This window comes from Sinohyriopsis cumingii, chromosome 7, assembly GCF_028554795.1.
Source record: "Sinohyriopsis cumingii isolate HCF-2022 chromosome 7, ASM2855479v2, whole genome shotgun sequence".
Taxonomy (NCBI): domain Eukaryota; kingdom Metazoa; phylum Mollusca; class Bivalvia; order Unionida; family Unionidae; genus Sinohyriopsis; species Sinohyriopsis cumingii.
Window position 1 is genome coordinate 15,530,104 of NC_142967.1, and position 27,977 is coordinate 15,558,080.

At 33.5% G+C, this 27,977-nt stretch overlaps 1 protein-coding gene across 1 annotated transcript; it reads right to left on the reverse strand.

Annotated features, from left to right (window-relative positions):
- Nucleotides 1-10,101: 10,101 nt before the first annotated feature.
- Nucleotides 10,102-11,445, reverse strand: LOC149794769 (octopamine receptor beta-2R-like). The gene has a single exon (XM_089963973.1). It carries the CDS (start codon nucleotides 11,443-11,445, stop codon nucleotides 10,261-10,263), a length of 1,185 nt encoding a protein of 394 aa, XP_089820099.1. The 3' UTR covers nucleotides 10,102-10,260.
- Nucleotides 11,446-27,977: the final 16,532 nt, after the last annotated feature.

Here is a 27,977-nt window from a genome sequence, read left to right on the forward strand (position 1 = left end):
TTCTTGAGCAAAGACAGCTTTTATAAAAAAAAACTTATTCAGATTTCCGAAACCGGAGTGTTATTTCTTGTTTCTACGAGGAGCTGTAGACTTCAACACTACATATTACAGCATACGTCATCGTCTTCCATCTTGGATTCTTCGTCGGGACTCGAACTTGAAATCATTAGAACATTTTGTTATTAGGACTTCACAAATTTTTTTGTGTATTATTCTTGGATTATTTTTTTATTTGATTCTTAAAAACGTAAGTTCATATTTTTCTTCTTCATTTTTACAGAATTTTTCCAGGGAAATAAATTATTATATTTTTCAAAGCTTGTTATTGTCACTATTCTTGTGTTGCTGTTCTTCGAGCCTAAACACGTAACATAAGAACTGATAATATAAATCTTTTGCTAAGTCCCCCAAAAAGAACAGACGTGATGTGATTTGGATTTTTCAACGTAGCTTTAACAACTTTTCAGTCATATCGTTACGATGTCTGCAGTGTAACAGTTTATAATGATGTCTAGCACTGGGGTATCATGCCGTAGACATGTAGCATGATGTCCCACCCAGTCACATTATCCTGACACCAGGCCGACCAGTCCTAACACTAATCTGTTAATGCTGAGCGCCAAGCGAGGCAGCTGTTAGTACCAATTTTGTAAATATTTGGTGGATTGAACCCGCGACCTCGCGCATCCGAGGCGGACGCACTAACCACTAGGCCACCGGAGCGGTCCAAAGAGAACAAAAAATATTTGCATTATACCGTTACGTGTTTAGGGTCGAATAAACATTAACACAAGAAAGAGTGAAAACAAGCTTTGAAAAAAAATTAACAAATAATTTATTTCCATGGAATTAACTGTAAAAATGAAAAAATAAAATTTTAAGGTTTTAAGAAGCGAATCCAAATTTATCGAAGAATAATCCACAAATTAAGTTTTAGATGTCCTAATAATGAAATGTTCTAATTAATTCAAGTTTGAGACCCAACGAAGAATCCAAGATGGAAGGCGATGACGTATCCTGTATCCTGTACAGTGTTGTTGTTTACAGTTCCTTGTAGAAACAGAATAAATAACACTCCGGTGTTGGAAATCCGAATAAAATTTTTAAGAAATGTATTTGTTTAAGAATTATGTATGAACACTAATATTTCCAGAGAAACGAATTAGTCTTTTAGAATCCAAATAATCTGAAGAGAAATTAATATATAACTCTAAAACAAGCTACAACAAAATGAAACGACTTGACATGAAATGTTTTAAGCACAGACTGACTAAATTCTCTATAAACATCAGTATAAAATCTGAATACTGTGCAAAACAGATGTCCGGATGAAAGTCACGTGATCACATTCTAGAAATCCTTGGAAGGAATCTACAATTCTAATGGCAGGTAAACCAGTACAGCCTCGATACCACGATTATCATTCACACATTAAAAATGAATTAGAAAAGGTTGTTTACATGACCCTCAATCAAAGCCAGGAACTAAGTCGAAAATAGAAACAGTGTTTTTAATATTAGGTATTAATGAAAAGATTCAGATCAAACTGTATTTTCAGGAAAATATCAAATTCCTGGTCAACAAAATTGCCTTACAATGACGTGTAATGAAAGTTTAAAAAATGAGATATTTTAAAACTTACAAACAATTAAATTAAATCAATTATAAATTAAATCAAGTATACATAACAATACTACGCAAGACAAAGCTACATATAAAATATACAAAACTAAACTTGGTAGTACAATAGGTCCAATTTATACACAAGAAATTAACAAATAAATCGCATACCTCTACAGATGAAGATGTGCAAGTCCTTAAAGTAGACCGCTCACATACAAGACGTTCCGTAATGTCTAGATTCGGTCTTACGGTTAGGCATTTATAAACAGATGATATCACTATACATCGTCTGTGCGCTGAAACAGTTCGGTTCTTCCCATCGAAAGCACTTCATACGTGTGGCATAGAATGAACCGAACTCACTTTTTCGAAATATTGTATAATATACATACATCACACTCGGATATTGTTGTACACAAAAAGCGAAACTCGAGTACATGTATTTAATAAATAAAAGGATTTATTCAATTCCGTGACTGAGACCGGATAAATTCTACAGCTACAGTTGTTTTGTTATGTAAAATATGACATAAAATAATGAGATGACGTGAGTTTAATTTGAATGAATTGGAAACATAATATGAATATGAAAATAAATATATCCAATAATAGAAAAGGACACAATTCAATCTTGTGGTTCAGCAATACAGCCTATAGTTGTTGTGTTTTATAAACTTTATAAGGGCTACCAGCTTATAAAATTGTAAATCGTTTTACTCAAACGCTTTTGATGTTTGCAAGCAAAAATAAATGGTCAAAAAAGTATGCCACTCACGGGGAATAATACAGTAACTTAACTAATTTTTTTTGGGAAAACCAGATATTCGTTAGCTGAGTCTACGATTTCTGTATTTTAAAACATTTCATGGAAACATTTAATGTCAAATTTATTTAGACCAGTATGTAAAACAGACCCTGTTGTGTACATCTCGTCTTCATAGATCCAAAATTTGTTTCAAAATTTTTAGATCATCCTCAGAACAAATTAAGGTGTTGAACTTAAAGTTACAGATAACAACGTGTCAGTGTAATCTATACATTTGAGAAAATGAAAACAAAAGCCCCTGACATTATCTCTAAACATCGGTATTATTTATCTAAATACTTATATAAGTTTCTGCATTCGTAAAATTTATGAATTTTTTGTTGCTTTAAAGTACATATTGTACGAAGGAAAATCCAGTCTAGAATCAGCACTGCACCTTCTCTTCATGACGCATTTGCATGTTGTTCATGATATCAACCCTTCTTTCCAGGAAGCCATATTCATGTTGCTAATACATCTTCTCAGCAAGATGCGTTTGCATATTCTTGTTGTAAAGACAGATTTTGTCAAAGGTGCCATATTCTTGGTGGTATCACACCTTCTCTTCTGGACGCCATATTCTTGTTGCTAAGGCTATATTCATACTAGAGGTATCAAGCTGAAGTCCGAACTGGTAAACCGATATTAATATAACCCACAATCAATTAAACTGGCGCAACAAATTTATAACAATGTACCTGATCCGCTAACATATTACATTTCATTACTCGCAGGTTGAAGTTGTCCAGCTTCGTCCTCTTTTACTTTCTTATTACTCACTAAACGATTTAGGACTCACAGACTTCCTTTTTGTAAGTTAGTTGAAATAAAACCTTTAGTTAGTACATTTATAAGTATAAAATAATGTTATTATTGCACATGATTCGTTGGTCTGACCGAACTTGAATAATTGAAACTGATCTGAACACCAAAGTACAATGAACATGAAACAATTTGTTACTGTAATTTATTTCTGGGTGGAATATGTTGAACCTAAAACGAAGCATTCGCATACAAAACGGCACGAACGTTTTACCAATGTATATGAGAAAGAGACACACGCAATAGTTAACCGTATGCATCATGTGAAACAATGAAAGAAGTACGTACTTATAAATAAATACACGTTTAATAGAGTCTAGCGACGATATATGTGTGTAAACACAAACCTTCTTAGTTTTCATCGATCTTACCGGTGGCAATATCTGGGGCTGAGTCATTGCGTAATGAATATTAAATGTATTAATCGTAGCTGTTACTTCAAGAAATTATTTATTTTTGTTACGTTTATTATCCGTAGCAAGTACTGAATACAATGTATTACTCTTAGCTGTTACTACAAAAGATTATTTATAGTTGTTATTTTTATAACTGTAGCAAGTAATGAAAAATCTTTAATATGCTACAGCAAAACCATCTTGAGTGAACAATTTTTCATTTGCATTCACAGTAAGAACAATTTTTTATTTGCCTTTACAGTTGCTACACAAAATGCAGAATTCCTTCTTCATTACACTGGTACTTGCTAGTTTCAACGGGATTATAGTTCGCATCGTAAAAGAAATGATTGATATGATGCATGTGAAGATGAAACTAAAATGATACTTAAAACTGCCTTTGGAGAGAAAAATCGAATCACATTCGATCTTGACTGAAATACTTCGTTAGCGTGTTACTTCAGACATCACGATTTTAATCAGATTGTATGGCATTTAGCCTGTATCAAATTTTCAGTCGACAGAACCATGGAGAACAATGCTTGTCGAAAAAAAACCACTAACTTGTCAACAAGGTTAGGCCTCTAGAACATCTTAAATTCGTAAATAAAGTTAGGCCTTGAACTCAGATCAAAGTAAACAGCTAACGTTTAACACGTGGGATGAGGATGGTAGTGACAAATACAACTTCAGCCTCCAGATAGCCTCAACAATAATCTTGTTCTGATTTTGATAATAAACTGTGAACTAATTATATCTATTGCTTTCTGTTGACACTTAAAATCAAAGCAATGAAAGAAAATATAGCGGGCTAGAAACACATTCCAAAAGACTTGTCCTTAGTTCAGATTCCTTAAGGTAGTTTCGAACTAATAAAATGCCATTTTAAAATTGGCACCATAATACTAATATGTAAATAACTTGGAATTGATCGTGAATTGATGCATTGGACGGTCCAGTGGCCTAGATGTTAAAGCGTCCGTCAAGGATGCTTGTGGTCGCGGGTTCGAACCCCGGCCGAGTCATACTAAAGATTTACAAAAATGGTACTTACAGCTGCCTCACTAGGCGCTCAGCTTTAAAAGGTTAGTGTTAGGACTGGATAATGTGACTGTGTGCGACGTGATGCTACATGTCTTCGGCATAATGCCCCAATGCTAAACGTCACTATGAACTGCCACATTGCAGATATGGTAAAGATATGACTAAAAAAGGTTGTGGAAGCTACGTTAAAAATCGAAATCTTACACACACTCGTTGATGCATTGACTTCTGTCAGTCTAGTGTTTGCGTATAATCTGTCACTCTTCAATACATTGCAACATTGACCTCTGCCAGTCTATTGTTTTTCGCATAATCTGTCACTCTTCAATACATTGCAACAATACATTGACCTCTGTTAGTCTAGTTTTTTACGTATAATCTGTCACTCTTCAATACATTGCAACAATACATTGACCTCTGTTAGTCTAGTTTTTTACGTATAATCTGTCACTCTTCAATACATTGCAACAATACATTGACCTCTGTTAGTCTAGTTTTTTACGTATAATCTGACACTCTTCAATACATTGCAACAATACACTGACCTCTGTTAGTCTAGTTTTTTACGTATAATCTGTCACTCTTCAATACACTGCAACAATACATTGACCTCTGTTAGTCTAGTTTTTTACGTATAATCTGACACTCTTCAATACATTGCAACAATACACTGACCTCTGTTAGTCTAGTTTTTTACGTATAATCTGTCACTCTTCAATACACTGCAACAATACATTGACCTCTGTTAGTCTAGTTTTTTACGTAAAATCTGACACTCTTCAATACATTGCAACAATACACTGACCTCTGTTAGTCTAGTTGTTTACGTATAATCTGTCACTCTTCAATACACTGCAACAATACACTGACCTCTGTTAGTCTAGTTTTTTACGTATAATCTGACACTCTTCAATACATTGCAACAATGCATTGACCTCTGTTAGTCTAGTTTTTTACGTATAATCTGTCACTCTTCAATCATTGCAACAATACACTGACCTCTGTTAGTCTAGTTTTTTACGTATAATCTGTCACTCTTCAATACATTGCAACAATACACTGACCTCTGTTAGTCTAGTTTTTTACGTATAATGTGACACTCTTCAATACATTGCAACAATACACTGACCTCTGTTAGTCTAGTTTTTTACGTAAAATCTGACACTCTTCAATACATTGCAACAATACATTGACCTCTGTTAGTCTAGTTGTTTACGTATAATCTGACACTCTTCAATACATTGCAACAATGCATTGACCTCTGTTAGTCTAGTTTTTTACGTATAATCTGTCACTCTTCAATACATTGCAACAATACACTGACCTCTGTTAGTCTAGTTTTTTACGTATAATCTGTCACTCTTCAATACATTGCAACAATACACTGACCTCTGTTAGTCTAGTTTTTTTACGTATAATCTGACACTCTTCAATACATTGCAACAATACACTGACCTCTGTTAGTCTAGTTTTTTTACGTATTATCTGTCACTCTTCAATACACTGCAACAATACATTGACCTCTGTTAGTCTAGTTTTTTACGTATAATCTGACACTCTTCAATACATTGCAACAATGCATTGACCTCTGTTAGTCTAGTTTTTTACGTATAATCTGACACTCTTCAATACATTGCAACAATGCATTGACCTCTGTTAGTCTAGTTTTTTACGTATAATCTGACACTCTTCAATACATTGCAACAATACACTGACCTCTGTTAGTCTAGTTTTTTACGTATAATCTGAAACTCTTCAATACATTGCAACAATGCATTGACCTCTGTTAGTCTAGTTTTTTACGTATAATCTGACACTCTTCAATACATTGCAACAATACACTGACCTCTGTTAGTCTAGTTTTTTACGTATAATCTGACACTCTTCAATACATTGCAACAATGCATTGACCTCTGTTAGTCTAGTTTTTTACGTATAATCTGACACTCTTCAATACATTGCAACAATACACTGACCTCTGTTAGTCTAGTTTTTTACGTATAATCTGACACTCTTCAATACACTGCAACAATACATTGACCTCTGTTAGTCTAGTTTTTTACGTATAATCTGACACTCTTCAATACATTGCAACAATGCATTGACCTCTGTTAGTCTAGTTTTTTTACGTATAATCTGACACTCTTCAATACATTACAACAATACATTGACCTCTGTCGGTGTAGTATTTTACGCATAATCTGCCACTCTTCAATACAATAAAAACAAATAGTAGGCAAAATAGTTCATTGAATAATTAGTCACAAATAAAATTTGAACTGTTTAACATATATACACTGCAAATAATAGCTGCTAAGGAAAATGTTAAACAAAATAAACGGAAAATTACAAAGTACATCAGTTAAATGGGACAGTTTACATTAGTCTGAGATGTCCTAAATGTACATATGTTGACTGGGACAGTACATGTTAGTCTTAGATGTATGCATGTATGTATGTATGTATGTATGTATGTCTGTATGTATGTATGTCGCTACACGTTGTTAATAAAAGGACAAGGCGATACACGCTGTTAATTAAAGGACATGGCAATAAATTTTGTTCATAACAAAAGGAAATGACGATACACGTTGTTACTCAAACGGACATGGCGATTCACTTTGTGACTTAAAGGGCATAGCGATGCATTTCGTTTGTGAAAAAAGCGTGGCGTTACACGTTCTTAATAAAAGGGCATGTCAGTATACGTTGTTAATAAAAAAAGGCATGGGGAAACACTTTAATAAAAAAAGTCATGGCGATACACATTGCTAAATAATAGACAAGGCGATACACTGCAATCAAAGGGCATTGCGATAGACATTGTTAGTTTAAAAAAGCAATGTAATACACTGTAATAAAAGGGCATAGCGTTACACGTTATTAGTTAAAAAAGGCATAGCGGAACACTGTAATAAAAGAGCAAGCGATACACGTTGCTATCTAAAAAAAGGCGTGGCGATACACTTTAATAAAAGTTCATGTCGATACACATTGTTGATTAAAAAAGGCATCGCGATTCATTTTAATACAAGGACATGGCGATACATGTTGATGCTCAAGATGGCATGGCATTGCATGTTGTTGCTAAAAGGCTGGGCAATGTATGACGCTAATAAGAAGTCAAGTCGATTAAAAGAGGCTGGCCAATGTAAGATCCTAATAAACAAGGCAGACCGATGTCTGTTGCTAATAAAAGAAGGCTGGGTTATGTATGTTGCTGATAAAAATGGCAGGTCGATGCCCATTGCTAATAAAAGAAGGCGTGGCAATGTATGATGCGAGTAAGAAAAGCAGGGCGATGCCTGTTGCTAATAAAAAAGAGAGGTGAATAATTTTGTTAGTTTCCTATGTGCCATGCAAGTTCATTGGCGTCTGTCGTTTGCAATTAAATATTTGTAACATCATGCATTACATCACTTAAAGTATTTTTTCCTTAAGGATGTTTTCTGAAGGAAAAACACTCCTTTCTACTTATGTTGCATTAAGGGTAGGTGGGCAACGTTTCACGAACCCTTCAATTTCGTTAATGAACAATTAAGAACGAATATTGCAAAACCTAAATAGCTAACACAATTGTTTGAAGCAGCAAATCAAAATTTATTTGCGAGGAAAGATAAAGAAATAAGTATTATTATGCGATAGACGTAGATATAGAGTTTATGAAAAATGGATACGAAAATAAAATCTGAGTTTGAAGGAGTTCATTTCCGAATGAAGACCTTCTCTGTTCATAAATCAGGTCATGCTTGATGGAACGTTTTCTGATTATGTAATATAGATTTCGCTTATTAGTTCACGTCTTTTATAGAATTGGACTGAAAATACCTAAATTATTAGCTAACCAAAATATGAATAACTATGTATTAGTATTTCAAAATCTACATTATAAAGGTATAAGTGACATGAAATGTTTACATTTTACTTGAGTAGATCTTTCCAATATAACATAAATGTTTTTGTTGGTGTATAGTTTAACGCCATTTTTCAGCGCACGTTAGACAATACATGGCGGCCAGTATTAATGGTGGAGGAAGAACCCGGGAAAACCCAGAAAGAACCACCGACCCACGAGAAACTACTGGCAAGCTTTCTCACATACCCACATTAGCCGAATCCTAGACTCGAACCCACGCAGACAGATGTGTAATATAAATGTAAATTTTCAGTACTAGACCATTTCATACAGGGCTATACTCTATGTCTTTTATCTTGACACTAATACGTTAAAGTACTAATTGTTGATTCTAAAGTTAAATCATCCGTTTAATTACTTTGTTAATTTTGTTTCCAAAGTTAAGACATTTTTCTCCATTTCTTTATTTGTTGCTGTAAAAATCACAAAAAGTATGTCTTGCTTTTTATAAATTTCTCAAAATATCGAAATAATTATGTCCTCAGATGGTACTTCTTTCTAGCTACTTCGTTATGTAAAGAATTAATCATACAACGAACGGATATATAACTTACGCTGAATATAACTGAATGACGGGATACGTTGTATCAAAAGAGCGAGAGACGAAGAAAAATTATGCTTGTAAATCATTCAGTTATTTTAAGATCTGGGACGAAGATAGTGACTTGAAATATATAAAAAGATATTACGTTTGTTACGGAATTTTTGTATTGATTAATAACCGACTGCGTCTGACAAAGGACCTGGAAGATAATATACAGTAGTCTTTAACACGACCGCGTCTGAAAAAGGACATGAGAGATAATATACAGTCGTTATTAACACGACTGCGTCTGACAAACGACCTGAGAGTTAATATACAGTCGTTACTAACACGACTGCGTCTGACAAAGGACCTGAGAGATAATAGACAATAGTCTTTAACACTACTGCGTCTGACAAAAGACCTGAGAGATAATATACAGTAGTCTTTAACACGAGGAGCAAGGTGGACAATGTTGCAAGGCACATCAGTTAATTTCAGAAGTGCAGACAATATCAAACTAACGGGGGTGGGGATGATGGGGACGCCATAGGTCTTTAGGTGCCAAAACCCCTTTGGGCCTTCATCACGGCCCAGGGTGCCATTAACCCTTAGTACACCATTGGGTACGAACAGAAGAACGGAACTTGTAATAAACGTGATTTTATTTATGTTTCCTCAGTCACATTTTTAGCAATGGCATCATGCCAATAGTCTTCTACAGTTGTCAATACATCAAAATTACTCAAAAAGGTATTAACATTTTATCTCTCTGCAGCATTTACATTGTGCAATTAAAATACTTACTGATAACTACAATGATGCAGTTTACTCGTGGCGTAGATGTAGAAAACATCCAGTAAGACACATGTTCTAATAAAAATAACAAATTATTAAAAATATTCAAACAAACATAATCTCCTCTAGGAATAGCAATTTTGACCTTTGACATCCTGACGCTAAATTCAAAATGTGTCTATATGAAGTAAGCGGCTGCAAACAATCTGGCTTTGGTGCCAACGGTTGATTGGTATTGAAGATCTGACAAGAAATGTGCAATGGACTGAAGGACTCAGCATAGGTCTTAAACAACAATGTATTATATGGAATCGTAACATAAAATTGTGTCACATTATAAAGGAGCTGCATGTTCTTTTTCATTCCATGTATAATCATCTAGAGGTAACTGAACGTTGTCCCTCACGTCTGATCCGTTTCCATATAAGGCTTGGCCAGAAGGGTCACTGCTCTGACATTGTAACTTATTTATTTTCAAAAGTTTTCTGAAGGCATTTCGGAAATCTCTATTGAAATAAGCATATATAATTGGGTTCAACGTAGAATTTAAATATCCAGTCCAAAATAGTATTCCAGTAACAACAGATGGATAAGGGCAATTTTCCCTGCACATGCTTGTAATTAAGTACCACAAGAAGAATGGAAGGAAACATAACACAAAAGCACCCATTATGATACCGAGGGTTTTAGCGGCCTTGTGTTCCCTTTTCATTCGTCTGCGTTCACTCCTTCTTTCTAAATTATCCACTGCGGATAGACATGCTCCGTTGGTCCTTCGATGTCCGTTGGAAAAGTAAGCAGACGACTTGATTTGAGTTTCTTGTCTGCGCGCCTCGATAAAAATTTTGACGTATACAAATATCATTATTGTGCACGGAATCCAGAAGGAAACACTTGACGATATGGCAGCATACGTTCGATTAACATTGAATGAGCACTCTTCAGGATTTTCTTGCAAATCGTTGTAGTTTTCTTCCGTTGTATAAAGCTGAGAATGAATTGGTATATAAGAGATGAGAATTGACGCCACCCACGTTAGTACAATCATAATTGTCACGCGACGACTAGTCATTTTGCTTTCGTATTCTAGTGGATGCATGATAGCTATATATCTATCCATGCTAATGCAACAAAGGTGTAAGATGGAAGCGGTACTAAAGAGAACATCGTTTGAATTGAATATATCACACATAACACGTCCAAATATCCATTTTCCCAGAATTGTAATGCTAAAGTTAAAAGGCATGACTAATATTGCAACAAGTAAATCAGCAAATGCAAGGGAGACTATAAAATAATTTGTCAGCACTCTTAGACGCTCAAACTTTATCACACTAGATATCACTAACAGGTTGCCCAATATGGCACCCGCCATTATTGCAACCATGGTGGTTGCCTTGACAACCGTGAGCACGATATCCACGGCAGAATTGTTGCTTTCCTCTAAAGCAAAAGAATTGTTTCTTGTATTGTTGGCGTTTGAAATACCCGCAGAGATGGTTTGTGTTTCCATGTACATCAAAAATTCACTTCCATGAATTCACACTTTTATAGCCAGATACACCTCCATGAATATAGTGTGGTTTTCATCGCTTTAACTTTTATGTAACTCTTCGGAGCTTCCATATATCTTCTAATGTTTCCGTGAATTAATATTTTATGTTCATTATTTATTTTACAAGAAACTTTCATAGCTATAGTCTTGTCGTAGCATTATAATTTTGTTCATTTAAATTATCCCACATTTGTATATTTATATAGATCTATTGATAATTTTAAGATGTAAACCACTGGCAGTTGTTCACTTTCCAAAACGTTCAGACTTCAACTGAACTGTTTGACGCTCTGCAGTGTGACCACTCATTACGTGCTGGCTGTTATAATGAAAAATCGAATGAAAGTCCGCCCCACGACGACAGAGCATTTATTGAACTGGTCCAATACAATATTCCTTTGAAATATGTGGGATAAAGCATTCATATGAAGCATATTGGATGGATACCTACGATATATCGAAGCAATTAGCCGATCAGAGGACGGTTAAATTCACATGGGCTTTCCTCTGTATCGATCAAGTGAATTGAAGCCAACCAGTGCAATACAAACAGTCACAGATTATTCACTTCACTGTTGCATAAAATTAGGTATAAGTGAATTACCTTCATTGCAATTATCCTCTCCATTAGATAGCATGCCAGTCACGGAGACAACATGGATTACGTCAGTAGTATAACCCACCTATCGAAATCCTGCAATGAAAAGGTGAGCTCTTAACCCGTGAAGAAATTCAGACATAAAACATAGTTCGTATGCAATGTTGTATCTGATACATTGTCATGTTTTTTGTTGGAGAGAGGGAATCGTATTGCCCTACGCTAATTATCAAATAGTAACACTTCAAGATAGATAGATAGATAGATATATAGATATAGAAAGACAGACAGACAGACAGACACATATATAGATAGATAGAGAGAAAGACAAACACACACACACACACACACACACACACACACATATATATATATATATATATATATATATATATATATATATATATATATATACGTATGTATATTCATATATCTTGCCTCTTGTTCTGCATGCTTTGTTTTCTTGAATTTTTTAATATTTGTTAAGCTAGATAGTTGCGTGCCTGATTAATACTTGGCTTGATATGTGCTAACATGCTCGACTACCACATTCAGTGCATTTACTATAACATAACTACACATGTTCCACATAAACATAAGGAAAAAGAAAAACATTTCATATAAATATATGTTTTTTTCTTTCTCCTTTTGTTGGCAGATTATAAATCAAGAAATGTATATATCGCTTTGGTAAATGTAAGGAAGTTTACATTTTAAGACAGATTTGGCTTGAACGATCCACTATCATTATATTAAAAATCATGATACATATTCGTCACAAACAGAAGGCACCTCATTTTAATCACAGATATATATCAACCAACGATCCACTTTTATTGTTATCACCAATATTCTGAAACGTTGCCTCTAATAAATAAGAAGAAGAGTGTTTACACAAGAATATATATGTAAACGATACAAGCGAAATGAAGAACAGCAATCGTTTCCTTTTAAGTTCATTGGATCCAGCGAGGGATCACGCTAGTAAGGGATCGATTAAGTTAATTGCAACAAACTTGAAAGGAACAGTTCAAATCTTGTTTAACTGGCGTATACGCTTTCAACTAAAGGGTCTTTTTCAACAGCAAATACAAAACAGATACAACATACAATAAACACAAAAGCGTTGAAAATACGTATGTAAGTGCAGAATTCACAAAAGTCAAACTTATTAATTCGTATTCAGCTTAAGCATATTTCATTTCATAAATCTGTAAATGGAGATTACAAGAGCTACAAGACAGAAAGTGAAGATTACAACTATCTTCAGATAGACACATAAAAATCAGTGATCCGATTATATTCTTTGCAAATAAATATTCATAAACTTAATGCGATTTCTTGTAAAGCTGAATTTGAAATTTACTTCTGCCTCAATAACAGTCTCTGGAAATAAGTATCGCTTGTATTTAATGTGCTTTTGGAGTTGTTAATGAATTCTATTTGACGATTCCCAAAGATTATTAGTACATTCCATTCTCAAATGTGCGAAGGAGGGTAAGAATTGTAATAAAGACGTATTCTAGCCTGTACAAACTGGACATGTTTTACTTTACGTAATTCTTAGTGAGTAATATATCTAACAGTTGGTTGAAATCAGACACGTGAAATAGGGAGTGCTTGGACCAGTCGTCATTTAGTAAAAGTGTCAGTGAGTGTGTTTTTTGTCTCGATTCAAGTCTTTCCGATCTTATTGTTCATTGTAGCGCTTCAATAGACTCTAATTGTATTACACCAGTCGCATTTCTGGCTGCCTCATTTTGTACTTTTCGATTTCTCTTTTGTCTTGTAGTATGCAATTGTCTCAAATTATATTACCATGCCCCAGATTTGGTCATATAAAAGACGTAAATATAATTTTTCAAGATTTCCTATCAAGATGAGTTTACGCATTTTATTATTTTTTGACCATGTCTTTTCCTTTATATAGTCTATTTGTTTGTGCCGAAAGCAGTCATTTGAGAGAACAACTCCAAGATATTTTAGTTTGAGCTGCAAAAAGAAACAATAATAACGAATTTACCTGGTTTCTTTTCGTGTGAAAAATGTGTAAGACTAGGAGAAAACGTATCTGCAGTAGTGTTATCCTTAATCCCGGATGACATAGAATCTAGTTTACTAATAAATGTGTTTCAATGTACATTTTAATTATACCTACGTCGTAAATATGTTAAACATTGGGTTGCATTTATATCCTGAGGAAATTATCCTTGCCGCAGAAATTCCTGCTGAGATGCAATAAACCGTTACAATGTTGTTTAATATATATATATATATATATATATATATATATATATATATATATATATATATATATATATATATATATATATATATATATATATATATATATTGCGATAAATGGGAACTTACTATCACTACGGAGAACACAATATATTATTACATTCAGTTCAACGAAGATAACAAGATGCCTATACTAATGATATAGATTAATATAAATACATAGGTCTTATATAACGCAAAGGAATCTAGTATAACAAGTAATAAAGGTTTACTTAAAAAGAGTTTACAATCTCATGTTGACTGTCAGCTGAAGCTGTTCAGTTAAATCATTATATATATATATATATATATATATATATATATATATATATATATATATATATATAAAGAGAGAGAGGGAGAGAGAGAAGAGAGAGATAAACATAGATAAAGAAAGAAAAGTTAGTTTTTTCAATTCTCCCATAAGTATTTGTTAAAATGTGTGTGTGTGTGTGTGTGTGTGTGTGTTTGAATGATATACAGTAGACTTATTTCGTTCCCCTTACTTATTGAAGTTAAAAGTCGCATAAGAAACTATTGGTCTAGGTTAGTTGCTATGAAGAAAGAATGACTTATCGTGTGAAATCTCTCTAATACAGGAATTTTATAAGAGGTTTATGAGAATAAATGGATACTAAAACTAAAACCTATATTAGATGATGCTGGGTTTAGATAAATATGTAGAAATTTAAGTTTTATTTCAGTTTAATGATTAACAAAATCCACAGAACCACAACAAAAAAACCGTTACAGGCACGCTTTGTCAGCTAATATCAACGCGTCATCTTAAGGTTTTGATCACAGGTTATTACAAAATAGTTTTTATACAGAAAAGATGTATTTTCGTCCTCAAGTATATATGAAGATAAAATAAGTTTTAAACTTATGATTCATTATTTACACAGTCGCATAATTTGGTATCATTTTAAACGTTTAATATGACTTTATACCAATTTCCTCTGATGAAAATCGAATGCGGTATATGCCATTATACAACTATAGATTCATTTTGATGAATAACAACCCTTTCCTTTCAACTGAGCTGGATTTCTGCATTTGATATGATTCATTTTATGAAACTGGTAGATGGGATAAAAGATATTGTTCACTCAATCACTTGAAATAAATTTGTAGTAAATATCACCATCGTCGATTGTGTCTTTTTTCGCAATAAAAACAAATGTTTATACCTCAATGTTACATTCTTTCCAAATCTAACGTTTATAAATTTCTTAAAAAAGAATACAGGAAATATACGAGACTGGAAAAATATGTGCAGGTTCTAAGATTGTGTGTTTCCGAATTCTGTACTCCCTGTTAAGCAGTATGCAATTATGTCAGACGCTATATTCGTGTTCTTATTCTCATATTCTGTACATTTTATAACATGAGTGTAATAAAGTCTTGTCACGTCTTGTACCATCGAGTCTAATGAGACTAATTCCAAAGTATCACCCCTGTCACCCCATGAAGGCACTTATAATGATAGCCTAAAGTATCACCCATGTCACCCCATAAATGCAAGCATAATGATAGCCCAACGTATCACCCGTCACCCCCGTGAAGGCAAGTTTAATTATAGCCCAAATTATCACCACTGTCACTCCATGCACGCAAGTATAATTATAGCGAAATTAGTATCACCCCATTAAGACAAATAGAATGGTATAAAAAAAGTATCAATGATGTCAGCCAATGTAGTAATTATGTTGAAAGTAAAAATTTATCACTCTTGTCAGGCTATGAAAATACGTCTAGTAAAAGCCAGAAGTATCAGTCATGTCAACCCATGAAGTAATTATTTTGAGAGCCAAATTATCACTCCTCTCAGACCATGACATGCAGTGTAGTCGTAGCCTAAAGTATCGCCTCAGCGCATAAAATTACGTGTAGTCATAGCCCAAAGTATCACCTCTGTCAACCCGTGAAAGTAGGTGTAGTCATAGCCCAAATTATCGCTCTATGTCAGCGCATGACTCTAAGTGTAGTCGTAGCGCAAAGTATTAGTCCTGTCAGCCCATGAATGTAAGCGCTTGGTTCTAAGTGTAGTCGTAGCCCGAAGTAACACCCCTGTCAGTCCATGAAAGTAAATCTATTCATATCCCAAAAATATCGCCCATGTCATCACATGAAATTAATCGAAGTCAAAGCCCAAAGTATCATTCACGTTAACCCTTGAAGGTAGGTGTAGTTTGATCATTGTATATTGCCCCTGGCAGCCCATGAAAGTAAATATATTCATAGCCCAATGGTATCATCAATGTCAGCCTATGAAAGTAAATATATTGATAGCCCAATAGTATCACCCATTTCAGTCTATGAAAGTATTTATATATATTCATCGCCCAATAGTATCACCCCTGAAAGCCCATGAAAGTAAATATATTCAAAGTCCAATAGTATCACCCCTGTCAGCCTATGAAAGTAAATATATTCATAGCTCAAGAGTATCACCCCTGGCAGCCTATAAAAGTAAATATATGCATAGCCCAATAGTATCAGCATTGTCAGCATATGAAAATATATAAATATATATTCGTAGCCCAATGCTATCACCCCTGGCAGCCTATGAAAGTAAATGTATTCGTAGCCCAATAGCTTCACCACTGTCAGCCAATGAAAGTAAATATATTCATAGCTCAAGAGTATCACCCATGTCAGCCCATGAAAGTAAATATATTCAGAGCCCAATAGAATGACCCCTGTCAACCTATCAAAGTAGATATAGTCATAGTCCAATATTATCTGCCCTGTCCGCCCATGAAAGTAAGTCAAGTGTTTTGTCTTAAGTTCAGTTTCAAGAACGTAAATTGTAGTCAACAAAAACGTTTCCCTTAAGTTGTTCACATTTTACCCGATCCTTCTAAAATAGTTTTAATAAACATATTTTTGTCGAATTCAAACACTTGTTAGAAATGGTAGGAATAGTGTTACCAGTGAATTCAGACACTGGTTTGTAATGCTAGGACTATTGTAAAGTGACAATGCTTGTGGACATTACAATTCTTGTTTAAAGTTACGATATGTCCCTTAAATTAAATATAGATAAATATTTCTCAATCGAGAATTACTATTAAAATAATGCTACTATAGTGGGAATTGATGGCTTTCTATGCCGGTTTTACTAAATGAAAAAACAATTTACAACTCCATCCAAAAATATGATCACTTGACCAATTACAGTCTGTGGGGCATATTTTAGGAATTTAATATGAGCTCAGACAAAAGCAATGTATATTTCTGCCCAAACGTATAATATGAATTCATGATACTAAACAATAGCTATAAATGGAATAGTAAAGCTATTTAACAAGGTCGTGATTGTCTACGGTTAATCATATTGCTGGAATCTCATATTGTCAAAACGTTTCCATATCTGTGATTGCATATACTTCATTTCAATACATGATAGAAAACCAATTTATTATGTATAGTATAAGATTTTGAGTACAAAACCGGAAATTGAATATAAAACTTATTGTCTTTTTAGACAATTATGCCATTTTCATCTGAGTGCCAATAACCGACGATGTAAGTTTAGACAGAGCTTCCTCCGTCTTGGAAATCGCTGTTTAAGAAGTTGGTCTTACGAATACAAGAGAGGGCGTGGTGAGCGTAAATCATTGCGGGCACTTTCAAAGAGCTGTCAAGTTTTAAAAGTACTATATAAATAAGTAGTTAATTGATCATTCATTTCTGTACCTCTAGAAGCTGGTACCCCAAGGGCAATCTATATATCACGTTTTAAACAGAAGAAAGAGATATGCAGATGAAATTGCAAATGCAAGAAGACGAAAAAGAGATTGAAATGCAATTAAAATAAAATAAAAATTGACTGATGAGCAAAGAGCACATCACTAACGCAAGTTCATTTTTTGAAAATACCAAAAATATTGGATTATTTCTTTCTTTTAAAATTGTTCATTAATATTTTCCACATTTTGAAAAAAAATTTAGCCAAGAATTTAAATGACCAAGAGCAATATATATTTCTATTACACGGTGTACTTATTGGCCAAACTCGTTTAGTTTATTTCACCATTAGTATAAAACAAATACATTATGAATTGGTCAAGGAATGTATCCTAGAAGGCTATGAGTTGGTACCTGAGGCATATCAACAGAGGTTTAATAACAGCCAAAAATCAAGTAGCTAAACCCATGTCTAGTTTACTAGTGAAACGAAACTTATATGAACGGTGGTGTGCATCGTAAAGGATTGTTAAAGATCATGACAAACTTAGACAACTCATATTAGTCGAAGAGTTCATGAACTGCGTTCATAGTTACGTAAAAATTTACCTTGAAGAACACACGATAGATATTTAGTAAACGTTGCTCGTACAGATGACCAATATTCCATGACTCACCAAGTTCCATTTGTAAATAAGATTTCCACTCAGAACATGGTTAGCACGAAACCACTACAGCCTAACGGAGGTATTTATTCTAGTACTTACACAAGTCAAGCTGGCACCAATAATTTGAATAAACGTCTGATAAGACTGATCACAAATGTGTATCTCCTCTTACATGCACTTGTTGCAAGAAAATAGGGCACGTTATTTCAAATTGCGTTTAGCTAAAACACTTAACAACAAAGTAAAGACAGAGCTGTTCCTAATGCTCTTGTTTCTCACAGGTCAAGATTTAAGTCACAGGCATGTATTGGAAAAAATAAATGTGTGGGGTCAAACAAACCTTACTCTAGTTTTATTATGGAAAATTATCAACCTTTCATTTGAAAAGTCCTGTACCACGTAGTGAAGATTCGGACAATTCTATCCCTATTAAAATATTATGGGACCAAGGAGCTCTCATAGTCTTTTATTATTAGGTACTTTGCTTTTCTCTGAAAAGTCTTCTTCTTCTTGTTCAGGGAGTTGAATGCGGTTTCATTCTGATTTAGTTTATAATGTTAATTTAACATCAGACTTACCTCCAGGACCAGGGAATATCTCCGCTATGAACTATTTGCCCATTGATGGTGTTCATGAATTGCTGGGCAATGACTTAACCTCAGATTAAGTTGTGGTTCATTCACTTGGAGCTGACAAGCCTTGTTTGGATCTAAATGTTAAAAGGTTTATCTTACGATAAATTAAATCCCTGATTTATACCCTGCATGTGCATTTAGTAGAGCTGCGGTGCAAAAAGAGCTATTTAGACCGAAGTTTGTCAGGGGATTCTTCCTTCGGCCAGGCTTCAAATGAAGTCACTTTTGCTCCTATTACTGATCAATCAAAATTTATCGATCACTGTGAACATCCGTTAACCGGTCATTATGCTATTGTTAATCAGGTTGACAAATGAAAATCACTGTCTTTGAACAAACAATATCCGAAGACCTCCTGTTTGCTTCTGATGGCTACTAGCAAAGCTGATTCTGCAGAGGTGCCAACTTGTTATTTTGTGAAAAATGTGGTCCTTATGAGAATATGGAGACAACCTGAGATACTCGCTAATGACGATTGGTCATTGAGCTCTCAAATCATTATTCCTAAGTCGAATATACAGGGAAGTCTTAGATTAGCTCACGAAACTCAATTGAATGGTCATTTAGGAAGAAAACCTAAAATATCTTACATCATTTTATTGGCCAAAAATTAAGAGTGGTGTTTCTAAATATTGCAGACCTTGTCAAACTTTTCAGATGGTATGAAAGCAAAACCAAAATATACCTAAAGCTTATTTACAACATATTCCTGCATTTCAAGAACCATTGAGCAGAGCTTTCAGAGTTTTCAGAGTTTCAATTCCTTTACGGAACATTAAGGCTAAAACTACAGTCAAAGCCTTAATTAAGTAATATGCACTTTTGGCCTACCCAAATCCGTCCAAAACGATCAAGGTTCTAATTTCATGTCAGGGATCTTCCTACAAGTTATGTGTGTATTAGGTATCCAACAATTTAAGTCTTCTGCTTATCAGTCTAAAAGGGAGGGATCGTTGGACAAAATTTAATCTTTTTTTATGAAATATGATAAAAGTCACATAGCGCTGTTACCATACATCAATGAGACGAAAGTATTAACTTTTTGTTGTTCGCTGTTTCGGAGTTAGTTCAGGAATACCTTGAATTTAGTCCTTCTGAGCTTGTTTTCGGACACATTGTTTGTGAACTCTTGAAGCTGTTGAAAGAGAATCGTTTTTTTTGACACAAGAATTAGGAATTAATTTACTTGATTCTAGCTCTGATTTTAAATAACAAGTATCGAACGCTTGTGAAATGGCAAGAAATAATACAAATTCAGTCTACCAAATCAAAAATGAAATTAAGTTATGACAAAACGACAAAGGAAAGAACTTTTCAATCGGGTTATAAAAGTATATCTCTCTTTCCCATACCACAAATGTATGTACATGCTAGGTAGGATGGCCACTAAACGGTTAAAAATAAAATAAGTGACCAAAATTTTACCATAAGCACTCCTGAAAGTTAGAAACATAAATGGCTGTGCAATACATATATGTTAAAGGAGTTTATTGATCTAAATAGTGCTGTAAATAAGTCAGTAATTTAGTTTTACCTGTCCCACACAATGAAAATTTAAACGATGACTTTGGTTGAACCAGTCTTCAAAATGCTGACATATTAAAGAATATGGATAATAAACTTTCACATCTACAGCCACAGCAAAAGAAAGATATAAAGCACCTACTAAATAAATACAAACACTTGTTCCTGGATGTTCCAACCGTAATAAACAAAATCTACAATAGCGCTGAAAATGTAGATTTTGAACCTGTAGAACAGCTCACTTCCACGATGAATCAAGCAGGAATATTTGAGAAAGGCAGTTGAAATGACCAAGCAAAAGTTATTGTAGTCGACCGTGCATTCTTGTGCCTACACCAGATAGAACTTTCGATATTTGCACTGATTACAGAAAAGCGAGCCGTGTCACCAAAGCCGACTCATTTTCAATACCAAGTATTGAAAACTGTATTAAGAAATTGCAAATAGAAAATATGTCACCAAGTTTAACATGTTGAAATTATTCCAGTAGATTCCATTTATGGATCGAGCAAAAACAAATTCCGTCTTTGCAACTCCAGAACGACTCTCACAATAACCAATGATGAAATTTCGATAAAAAATACTCCCTCAAAATTCTAGTGCTTAATGATCATGCTAACATTGGTATAAATGGTTGCGATACGTACATCGAAAACGTCACTATAAGCACCGATTCTTGGAGAGATCAGCTGGAAACTATCAGGAAATTCTTCGTTCGATTGAATGAGGCAAATTAATTTAAGAAAAAGTTAGTTTTGCCGTTTTTGTGCGTCACAATTTAGGGCTAATTGTGGAACATGATTAAGTCAAGCCTGTAGAAGCTCAGCTATCTTCGAATTCACTGTGCTTCTCCGTACGAAGCAACTTATGCGATGTTTGGGTATGACTGGAAATTATCAGAAATCTTGCTAAATTTATACATTATTGCTAAGTCCCTGATCAATTTATTGAATAAGAAGACCAAGTTTTATTTGTCTGATAAATGTCAGGACGCAGTCGATAGATTAAATGCCATACTTAAAAGTTCATTACTGTGTTGAAAATGAGCAATACTTGAAGTATGAATTTTAATGTTTAGACAGTTAACTTTATAAGAAGTTTTCTTTATTCATCTTTTTTCTTCTCGATTTTACTGCGTTCAATATATCTGAAATTTCTTAGGACTTCTTATAAGCAGGACACAGCATACGGTCGAATATATTACCAGTGTTGCATTATCAGACAGTCAATGGAGAGTATCTAATGACATGCAGAATAAACTCTGGAATTCTGCTGGAGAAGCATAAGCTATAACAAAATGTGTTTGTAAATAATGCCACTGTTTGCTCCACATGTAGTCCTTTGGCAAAACAAAATATGCTTCAATCAGATGTTATATTACTGTATTTTTTATACTTTTTATTTAGCAAATAATTGGTAAAATTTAAACATCGGAAAAGAGTATACAATTTTACCTAAAGCGCAAGTGTAGAAACTTATTTGCTGGTCAATAGTCGTTGACAACTATTAAGAGTTTCTTGAATGAGTAGAAAGCGTTTTTTTCTGCTTCATGCAAAGTCAGTGGCAGGAGACAAGACCATGCCTTGCACACGGGGTTGATAATCACCAGTATAATATGATGTAGATAATTTTCCTATCAATTTTCTTATACTCACAGCCATTGGCATTGACTAAAAATGAAATTCATATAAAGGAAAACATACATTTCCCCTGGCGATCTGATGATTCTTAGTTTGTGCCGATTCTTAAGCTGAAGCGAAATAACCGAAGGCGCATATGTCGATACTCAATTAGTTCCAGTGACAAAGATAGAGGTAACACGTGTTAGAAACCTCTATTAATGTCAAGAAATAAAGAATACTCATCACTTTCTGCATATTGGAGATTGGGTATCGATGTTCATGGATTCAAAATTGTCATGGGATATGTGTAACCTTTCCTTTTCGTATATGAGCAATATTCAGATATTTAGTAAATTACAGCGTTACATTTTCTGATGGGCAAATTATATGCTTTGATATATACAAAAATTAATATGTAGTGTTTCTAAAACATAATTCAACTGCATTTACACGAATCGATACAATTTGCAATGTTGCATTTTTAGCCAAACTTGCAGTGTTTTTTTTCGTGTGTTTGTTTGTTCGTTACGTGTTTGCTTGACTCTAAATATATCAGACTCTATTTTACCTTGACATATGATAAGTGGTATGTAAATGGATCTTATAAGATCATCTCAACAATAAAAGTAGACCGATGTCTCATGATGTTCACGCTTCGGTGATGTTCGACTTTTCAGATATTCGTTTCGGACAAAATATATTCAATATATTTATTTGTAGTCCCATCAAACTTTGTGCTCCGATGTATTTATGTTTCAATGCTTGTCTGGAAGAATAAATGACACGTTAACTCAATTACTGTGTAGTTATTGTGGCCTAAAGTTTGATTTTTGAGTGACTTTGCATTTTCATCTATTCTTTTCTTTACTCACCGCAGTATCATGTACACAGGTAAATTTAGACCCCCCAAATGTTTTGAAAATGGACGTATTGCCTGCTTAGAGATTCGGTTATATAAAGGGTAGGGAACTCTAACTTCATTTTGCTTACGCGAGAATCATGTTCGCATTTTCTCCTATTCCTAGTGTTGACCTTCTTATATCTAAACACAAATCTAGACGCTTAAGCAGTGTTATTGGTCTACAATGGTACAATTGTTTATCGATTCGTATATATAGACTTTCTTAATGATTATGTTATATACATTCGTGTTCAGTACTTGACCTTGTCCAAAATCAATATATATATATATATATATATATATATATATATATATATATATATATATATATATATATATATATATATATATATATATATATATATATATATATATATATATATATATATATATATAATATATATATATATATATATATATATATATATATATATATATATATATATATATATATATATATATATATATACCACATGCGTTACAAATAGCATGGTTTTAAAAGTTTTGGCAAACAACAATTTTATATACCAATACTGTCAGGATATCAAATTGTGATCCACCCATGAGGTAATATTACTCATATCTAAACATTCTTGCGACTGTGTGCTGTCAATCCTAGGTTTATATATCAATGATGAATTTCAACTCATTGATCATCAGTGACGTATGAAAATAACGATAAAGCCTATTAATAGCCCCGATTTTCTAAATGAATTAATATGGTACATACTATCATCGCAATCTTTTCTGCTATCCGTTCCCCCAAGGGAGAACATGCGCAAAAATCTGGAGTGAGAGAGGAAACACAATGGGTTGGAAGAAAAGCTTGAAACTGAGCATACACCAAGAAACCTACAAGAATATGGTTCGTGGTAGCAGTATGTCTACACTTCCCTGGGAATTCATCTGCAATGTTTATATAATCAATGATACAAAATTGCAATAGCCGGTCGACACTTTACGATCAATTTCTTGGTACGAAGCACACATACTGTAACGTAATTAATGCTTTGTTGTTGTTACTGTTGTTGTTGTTTATTAAACCTATTATAATGTTCTTGATTATTATTATTTAAATATTAAAATATCCAAATGGCTCCCTTCTCTCTCTCTCTCTCTCTCTCTCTCTCTCTCTCTCTCTCTCTCTCTCTCTTTGAATCATCTTATATATAAGTGAACCTTCATGAAAAGACAGGCGTAGAGGATTGTCGCTTGTGCCATACGACGGTGTCTCTGGATCTATGAATTATGGTAAAAGTTGAGTCAACCCAACAAAAGGAAGATATATATATATATATATATATATATATATATATATATATATATATATATATATATATATATATATATATATATATATATATATATATATATATATATATATATATATATATATATATATATATATATATATATATATATAGAGAGAGAGAGAGAGAGAGAGAGAGAGAGAGAGAGAGAGAACATAGTTGTATGATCGGTAGTAATCTTAATTAAAGCAGAATAATGGCTTAGACCAACTGTACATATATTAAAATATTTGAATTGCCCCTTGTTAATTTGTCATTTTGCTTAGTTTCTATTCCACACTAAAAGGCTGAGCGTTCAGTGTATCTAGTGCTCTACTTTCTTCATTAAAACCAAATTTCAAGTTTAAATCATAAGCACATCTTACATTTATTTAATCAATGTGAATGAAAAAAAAAATAATAAATAAAACAATCTAAAAATCAATATGAAGAAGTGACTGAATAGCCACAAAAGGCACAGAACTACATTTTGTAGCGGACACACTCGGCAGGAATGTGAGGAGTCCATTCACTCACGGAGTTCATTCACTCCGTCAATGCTTTTAGTCAATCTTAACTCCATTCAAATTGCAAATATGTGTTATTGTATATAATATAGATAAAATATATGTATGCTGTATAAATGATATACCACTAGCTGTATAAATTGTTCATTACAAGGAAGCTCTCGTGGTATATCATTGTTAGAGCGTACCTACTATGTCTCTCTCTCTCTCTCTCTCTCTCTCTCTCTCTCTCTCTATATATATATATATATATATATATATATATATATATATATATATATATATATATATATATATAATCAACTCACAGCATTCACAGCGATCCCTACACACATAATCTAAGAAACGTTCTGGGTTCTATCATGTAAGAATTACATCAGGAACTTACAGCAAGAGATATACAAATAGAAAACTCTGTGAAACACTAATTTACAAGTGGGTTATCGTGTCAATCGTGTTTTTATCTTATTTCAGGTTGTGAGCAAGGACCTGTGCAAGTGAGTGGGAATAGACTAAGAATGTTGTATATATTCATTGATTGAATGGGAATAGACTAGGAATGTTGTATATATTCATTGACTGAATGGGAATAGACTAGGAATGTCTTATATACTTATTGAATGAATGGGAATGTTTTGTATATTCATTGAATGAATGGGAATATACTATGGATGTTTTAGGTAATCTTTAACTGTGCGGAATAGACTAGGAACGTTGCAGATGGTCATTGACTTTATGGGAATAGACTAGAAACATTTTATTAGTCATTAGATGCGGGGAATAGATCTGAAACGTTTTAGATATTATTGACTGTGGGAATAGACTAGAAATGTTTTATATATTCATTGACTGAATGGGAAAAGACTAGGAATGTTTTATATATTTATTGACTGAATGGGAATAGACTAGGAATGTTTTATATATTCATTGACTGAATGGGAATGGACTAGGAATGTTGTATATATTCATAGACTGAATGAGAATAGACTAGGATTGTTGCATATATTGACTGACTGAATTTAAATAGACTAGGAATGTATTATATATTCATTGAATAATGGGAATGTTTTGTATATTCATTGAATGAATGGGAATATACTAGGGATGTTTTAGGTAATCATTAACTGTGCGGAATAGACTAGGAACGTTGCAGATGGTCATTGACTATATGGGAATAGACTAGAAACATTTTATTAGTCATTAGATGCGGGGAATAGACCTGGAACTTTTTAGATATCATTGACTGGGAATAGACTAGGAACGTTGCAGGTGGTCGTTGACAATATGGGAATAGACTAGGAACGTTTTAGGTATTCATTAACTGTGTAGGAATAGACTAGGAACGTTGCAGGTGGTCACTGACAATGTGGGAATAGACTAGGAACGTTTTTGATATACATTAGCTGTGTGGGAATAGACTAGGAAAGTTGCAGGTGGTCACTGACTATGCGGGAATAGACTAGGAACATTTTAAGTAGTCATTACTCGTGTGGGAATAGACTAGGAACGTTTTAGGTATTCACTATATGCGCCATGACTAAAACATTTTAGGTATTCACTGGCACTATTAACGTTTTGGGTATTCATTATCTGTGTAGGAATAAACTAGGAACGTTTCAGATATTCATTGCAGACATTGTCTTATCTTAACAAATTTAAAGATTTTGTTCTAGTTAAATTTAGCAACACTTCGTAAAATTCACTCGTTATGACTGATTCGTCTAAAGAAGTTGAGGTATCGGGTTTTAGTTCTGAAACATCGAGAGAGTCAATGTGTCAGAAGTATTCCACTGTTTGTACTGTTCACAGAAAGTATTGTTGCACTTATCTTATCTACTAAATAGATTAGTTTTCATCAGCCTCCTGGGTCTTTAATATTTATTGATCTAATTTTATTTGCATGGACATTTTGAATTTAGAATGGAAGTAACGAATTGATTTATTATTATATTTTGCACTTATGCTACACATAGATATAGTGTTATTCAGTTTTATAGTAAGAATATATATATATATATATATATATATATATATATATATATATATATATATATATATATATATGACCCATTGATTTTTCCAGGATGTGTTACATTTTAAATCTGTACAAGTGTTTGTTACTTTTTTTCCACAAGACGATATTGTTGGAAACTTATATTAAATAGCTGACCTGTCTTATTCAGTTACATAAGTTATGCGACTTGTACAAGCAGCGAGTGTCTCTAATTTGATCTTAATATGACTAAACGTTAACTTTTACAAGCAGTAGGTGTCACTAATTTGATTTTAATATGACAAAACCTTAACCTTTACATGCAGTAGGTGTCTCTAAATTGATCTTATCATAACTAGACGTTCACCTTTAGAAACAGTGTGTGTCCCTAATTTGATTTTAATATGACCAAACGTTAACCTTCACAAGCAGTATGTGTCTATAATTTGATCTTAACATGACTAAACGTTAACAATATCAATGCAAGTAATATTGGTTTTGAAATATGTCATTTTTATATCAGAGTTCCAATTTTGTCTTCACCGTAATTTTATACTAGAGTTCCTAGATTCGATTGCTAAACTAAAAGACAAAGCACACATACAATCAGAAATTACAGGAGAAACAAAGTAAAATGTTAAAATCATTTAGCGGTAAATTGAATTAGAGCTAGCAATGCATTATTTTGTTCCGTCATGTGGACACTTTTGACATGTATATGAAGTTGATAAGCCCTGTTACATAATTGGCACATGCTTTCTAA

What these genes read in the sequence shown, in the direction of transcription:
- LOC149794769 (XM_089963973.1), bottom strand. Translation starts at nt 11,445, where the DNA reads ATGTACATGGAAACACAAACCATCTCTGCGGGTATTTCAAACGCCAAC.